At 42.8% G+C, this 6,226-nt stretch overlaps 1 protein-coding gene across 5 annotated transcripts in view; it reads left to right on the top strand.

The window, feature by feature from the left end:
- The window catches only part of usp9 (ubiquitin specific peptidase 9), a 55,656-nt gene that overhangs the window by 28,850 nt on the left and 20,580 nt on the right, over window positions 1–6,226 (top strand). For all 5 annotated transcript variants that reach the window (XM_050049838.1, XM_050049839.1, XM_050049837.1 and 2 more), the window contains 7 exons: window positions 1,288–1,383; window positions 1,494–1,705; window positions 2,707–2,947; window positions 3,094–3,243; window positions 3,667–3,787; window positions 3,945–4,075; window positions 5,847–6,125. In XM_050049838.1, coding sequence (XP_049905795.1) covers window positions 1,288–1,383; window positions 1,494–1,705; window positions 2,707–2,947; window positions 3,094–3,243; window positions 3,667–3,787; window positions 3,945–4,075; window positions 5,847–6,125 — 1,230 coding nt within the window. The remainder of the gene's footprint in view (window positions 1–1,287; window positions 1,384–1,493; window positions 1,706–2,706; window positions 2,948–3,093; window positions 3,244–3,666; window positions 3,788–3,944; window positions 4,076–5,846; window positions 6,126–6,226) is intronic.

The raw sequence follows: 6,226 nt of genomic DNA, 5'->3' as shown, positions 1-6,226 counted from the left end.
CAAGCCTATGGCATTTCACATTGTATAGATTAGCCTAGCGACTAGCGGAGATTTCCTCTGCTCATATGAAGCCAGGATAAATCACACACAAGACTTAAAATGCTATTTTTGTGGAGGCTTTATTGTCTTCACAATTTATTGTTTCTTATCTGTGAAATTAAAATAAATAAAGCTTTGTTTCCACTGAGGGAAATGGTTTCAGCTTACAAAAATAGACAGGAGGTCTGTACTACTGCAACATGTAGTTACATTTCTGGAAAGGTGCACGTCAGACTACTGCCGTATGCTCCATGTCGATGCAGAGCCTACACCAGTAGGTACGGCGTCTGTTCAATACAGAAGTATAAATGCTGCCTTACTGTCAAGCCCTGTTTATATTTGAATAACAGGTTTAAGAAAAATTGGATACCTTAAAGAGAAGAGAAGATATCTCGATTTGGTCACCTTGAGCACTACTTAAATCTCGGATGTCTGATTTTAAAAGTCTCTTACTGGATCATTTTCAAGTTTGTGTGTATTGAAGAGAGGGAGATAGACATTGGTGATATATGTCGGCTGTTGTTCTGACTGCCTGACCAGTTTTGTCAGCTTTGTGGCTCTGCTGACCAAACACAATTCAGTCAGCAGAATCCCTTTATGTCTTAAAAAATAGCTTGAAGACCCAGAGTACACACTCCACCTATTATACTCAGTCTCTCTTTTGATATTTCTCTCTCTTTCTCTCAAAACATGTGTCATTTGCTGTGTTGCTTCAGGCATCTGCAATCCTTCTGACACTTGTGAAACTGAGTGTTCAGGCACTTATTCTCGAAGGCTTCTCCTTGATGTATTGTTGCTTGGATTGTGCCTCATTTATACGTGGCTTTGCACCAAAGCGTCTGCCAAAATAATAAATGTAACTGATTACCAAGGCTGTAATTACACTCTCTAATCTGAGATAACTAAAGACTTAATATAACGGTGTTAACTTGGTGCAGTCGTGAGTAGAAGATGCTCTGCCGTATACGTGTCATGTAGCCTGAAGGTAGGAATTGCATCAACAAAAGAGGAGCTGACACTTGACAGCAGACACAAATATGGTTCTCTCTTGCCCCAGAGCTGATTCTGCTAGAATTCTGTCTATTGCAAGAGACAAAAAAAAAACGCAGCCCTGTAGTGCATTCTCCTTGCCCTCTCTATTGTTCTGGGTGGTCAATAATGAGGCTCCTCTCTACTTCAGTGCCTGGACCTCCTCAGACATGTATGCATGAAGTTAGACTCTCATCTTTATTTTCTCCTCTCTTTCAGGTGGTAATTCAAGGAAGCGATGACATCGCCAGCCGAGCTATAGACCTGCTGAAGGAGATTTACACCAACCTCGGACCAAAACTACAAGTCAATCAGGTACATTGACCGCTCTGTTTCAGTCAGAGCAGAAGTGTAATCTGTTTGTTTTTGCTTGTAATGACAATGCACCTGTATTCATCTTCGTACCCATTTTCTGTCCCTGTCAGGTTGAAATTCATGAAGACTTCATCCAGTCATGTTTTGACCGTCTGAAGGCGTCCTACGACACCCTGTGTGTGTTAGACGGAGACAAAGACAGCATTAACTGTGCCCGTCAGGAGGCTATCCGCATGGTGCGAGTTCTCACTGTGCTCAAGGAGTACATCAATGAGTGTGACAGTGACTACCATGAGGAGCGGACTATACTGCCTATGTCGAGGTACAGTCACAATGACACTGTTTCATTACCATAAATAACATATTACTAAATGACAAGAATAAACCCAGACACTGCAGTAAGCTTTGCTACAGGTCACACCATAGAAAAAGAATGAATAGAAAGCACATTGAACTGTTTGCCGTGGTCATTTAAGTAGTTCAAAGAAAATGGCAACCGTTGTTAGTTGTAATGGTGAGGACACAAGTCAGTTGGGCTGTAAAGTGTGTCACACTCACTAATCTACACACTCACTAGGTCTACCTGTTTTCCTTCTTAAACAGAAAAATACACCCATACACCAGTCTAAGTTCCTCTCTTTCACCAAACTTAGACAATTGTTAGCTTTATCGCTTTGCTTACTCATCCTAAAACACACTTCCTTCAAACTCCACAGAAACAAAAAAAAGTCACTGAAACCGTCTCTGTGCTGTTGCAACAATCTCCAACTCTGGTCTAGTCAAAATTATACCCTTATTTTGCTGGGTTATATTTGAAAATAAGCTGATTTTTACACTATTAATTCCCACAGCCTTTGCCTCTCAGGCTGTCCCCTGAGCAGTGACTCACTCATTCTTCGGAGAACATCATGTTTTATAGATGTGCAATTAATGGTAACAAAAGAAACGGGGAAATACAGTAATGTTTTTAAAGGATTTTTAACTCATTGGTTATTTGAAAACATACTGCTTCACTGTTCATGTGGTCATTACTGCAAAACCTCACCTCATTGAGTCCAGGAATTGTTGCAAGTCTGTTTGTTTATACAGAAGTTTATTTAGAAGTTAGCCCAATACAACGGTTGCTATGGCAGCTATACTCATAAAAACGGCTTCGGCACTGACCATCCTGCTATGCTGATTTGAATGGGAATGTCAGTTCTACTTTTATATCTATGGGTCACACATTACAATTCATGAACATTACCTATCTCAAAATTGGAAAACAAAGGTAGTTTGTCTCAGTGTTTCACGTAAACCTCTTTCTTCCATCTTCTCTTGCAGAGCTTTCCGTGGGAAGCATATCACATTGATCGTCCGTTTCCCCAACCAGGGGCGTCAGGTAGATGACTTGGACATCTGGTCACACACCAATGATACAATCGGCTCTGTGCGGCGCGGCATCCTAAACAGGATCAAAGCTAACGCTGCTCATACCAAGATTGAGCTCTTCATTGGGGGAGAGGTTGTCGATCCAGCTGATGACAGGAAGCTGATTGGACAGCTCAATTTGAAGGACAAAACGGTGAGAATGAGGATTGATGTTACTCTTTCAAATAGAAATATTTTCATTAAAGGTACTGTGCTGCCTCGTATGTGCAGTTAAAGTTATGCACAGGACACCATGGTTCGTTTTTACATCAGCATTAACTGTAAAAAAATTTTGTACAGCTTATCACGGCCAAACTGACCCAGGTGAGTGCCAACATGCCTTCAAGCCCAGACAGCTCTTCTGACTCATCCACTGGCTCTCCTGGTAACCACGGAAACCACTACAGCGATGGGCCCAACCCTGAGGTGGAGAGCTGTCTTCCTGGTGTGGTGAGTTTACAAACCAGACACTGTATTAGCTGTTTAAACTGAGCTGATTTCCATGTTGCCAAACAATGCTTTACCTCTGTCGCAACAACAAGGGATGAGTGATGTTTTAATTAAATCATTGATGGCAGGTATGTGATAGATGTTGTGTAGGAGAACGTTTTCTTAGATTCTGTGCCGCAAAGGAAAACTAAAAATCTGGAGCAGTCCCTCATGCAATAATAAATATTATTTAACCATTTTATTTAAATCGTTAGGGAGCTTTATATCATACATTAGTTTGTGTCATAATCACAATGTGAAAAACGTCACTCACCCACATGTGGTCCACAGTGTTTTGTGTTCTAACCACTGACTCACATATGCAGTGCTGTGTAACACAGTGTTGATCAGTTTGTGAACTTTGTCCTATTTCCTGTTTCGCAGATAATGTCGCTGCATCTGCGCTACATCTCCTTCCTGTGGCAAGTGGCTGACCTGGGCTGCAACCTCAACATGCCACTGCTCAGAGACGGAGCTCGGGTTCTCATGAAACTCATGCCCCCAGGTATGTACATGCAGCTGTGCTGGGTATATACACACACCTGTGCTGTTAATATTATCCAGCCACTTTACTCTATGAAAACATACACAAAAAACACACAGGCAATGTTAGCTCCAATGGTCATGTTCATTTATGTTTGTGCGGTTTCTGTGTCCTCCAGATAACACTACCGTGGAGAATCTGCGAGCGGTGTGTCTGGACCACGCCAAGCTTGGAGAGAACAGCCTCAGTCCTTCACTGGACTCGCGCTTCTTCGGGCCCTCACCCTCACAAGTGCTCTACCTCATTGAGGTGGGTCTCAGTTGGCTTTTGTAATACGTTTTCTGATTTTTCAGCTTGACTAGCCTGTGATGTAGTAATGCATCATTGTGTGTTGATTGGTGTAGGCCTGTCACGATAACTAATTTTGTTGTACAATATATTATCCCAGAAATAATTGCGATAAATGAAATGATTGTCATTTTGAGACCATCTTATGCCACTTAAAGGCGCTGTATGTAAGAATGTGGCCAAAACAGTTACTGCACTCAAATTCAAAATACTGCCGCGCGTCGTGTCGGCCCCCCCTCCCCTACTGATTCGAGGTTGCTGGACAGCAGCACGCTGGAGACTGATTTGTTTGCCCACGGGCGGCTGCCGTGGTAGGGCCGTGTCGCCGCGTCCTTGATCTTCGGTTTTCCAGCGGACCGTTTGAGCAAGACCGGCTTCTCTGCTGCTAACACTGCTGCCGGGATACAGCGGAGGAGACTGCTAATGCTATGTACCGGGACACTGCTAATGCTGCTTGCCGTGCTGCTGTAGCTCAGTCGTAACTGTAACTGATGCTGAGACTGTACTGACTGTGTGACTGGTAGACGGTGGTGGGTGGCACAACAGGCCAAAACACAAATTCAAAACATAAACATGATTTGCGGACCGTAAAATATTTTTTTTAAATGCAAATATTCTGGCTGTACTATTGTTGTTGGTGAGATCAGTATGTTATACGAACATTGTTCCTTAGTCTCTGTGACATATAAGGAGGATTTTATGACTATTTGCTTTATATTTCTTACATATAGCTCCTTTAAATAATGATAATATAAAACCAAAATTTTGCAAGTACATCCTTTCAAAGAACAAAAACTTGTCATTCTTAGGAATATCAGACATTGGAATTGGAATATGCATAGAATTGTAGTACCTTTTATAGGAGTTGTCCAAAATGACTAATTTTGAGACTTAATAAAAGATTAGGCCAATTAGACTGGTAGACATACTAAACAAAGCTCCAGGAACAACGCAGTCACCTCCATAATCCTGCTGGTGCGCTGCAGTCAGGTCTGGGAGTGGACGGCCTTGGAGTCGGGCAGTTTGCCGGTAGATTTACAGAGTGAGGAAGAAGTTGTTGGAGGGTAAAACTACAAACAAAGGACTTTTGGCTTGTTACCAGGGGTTAGGAAGCTAACAGCTGTCAGAACTTTGCTACTGTCAGACTCATCCACTCCAGAAGTGCAGCTGTAGGCTACTGGTAAACTGCAGTGTCATCTTTAAAGAGTTGTTTTACCTTTCTTTGAAGTACCGCAAGGAGGTGAAGGTGGAGAGGAAAAAAAGGGAGAATCATTGCAGCAGTCGGGAAAACTCTGCTGTTAATTCTGGCATCATTATGGCCAAAATGTTGATGACATTCTTAGGTAAACAAACATGCATATAGCCCAACAGGCAATATCGAGGTCAGCCAAATGATTGAGGTCATGTCCATATATCATAAGTCAAAAATGTAATTATTGTGATAGGCTTCGACCGTTGTTTGAACAGCAGTGTTGCAACTCCTTGAGCAATCGTAACGTAGTATGATTACATAAACATGTGGCCCAACTCATAGAGGTAGAATTACCAAATTAGCTGGAGAGCTGCAGTGACTAGAAAGTGTTAATATCGTGCCATCTTTGAGACTTCCTGCTTTCACTCAGCAAAGATATCAAGATAAACCACTAATCCTATTGTGTAAGACAGTCTCATTGTTTCTTCCCATGCTTGTCGATTTGTAAGAAGGCTCACACTCTTATTGCTGATGTTCCAGGTTGTTTATGCTTTGCTGATGCCAGCCAGTGCCACCCTGGGCGAGGATGCCAGCGACTTCCAGTACAACTTCTTGAAGAGTGGTGGGCTGCCCCTGGTGTTGAGCATGCTCACCAGAAACAACTTCCTCCCATCAGCGGACATGGAGACACGGCGTGGGGCTTACCTCAATGCACTTAAGATCGCCAAGCTCCTCCTTACTGCCGTAGGCTTTGGGCATGTGAAAGCTGTGGCAGAGGCCTGCCAGCCCAACGCCGAGGGAAATATTCCTGTCTCACCGGTTAGGCAACACACACAATTCACACGGAAACGTTTCTGTATGATTGGTTACTCAATTGTTTACTGTCATCCCTGACATATTTTCATCTCTCTCCACACTCA

This window comes from Epinephelus moara, chromosome 7 (genome assembly GCF_006386435.1).
Source record: "Epinephelus moara isolate mb chromosome 7, YSFRI_EMoa_1.0, whole genome shotgun sequence".
Taxonomy (NCBI): Eukaryota; Metazoa; Chordata; class Actinopteri; order Perciformes; family Serranidae; genus Epinephelus; species Epinephelus moara.
The sequence above is the reverse complement of the archived record's forward strand: the minus strand, read 5'-3'. Positions and strand labels throughout refer to the sequence as shown.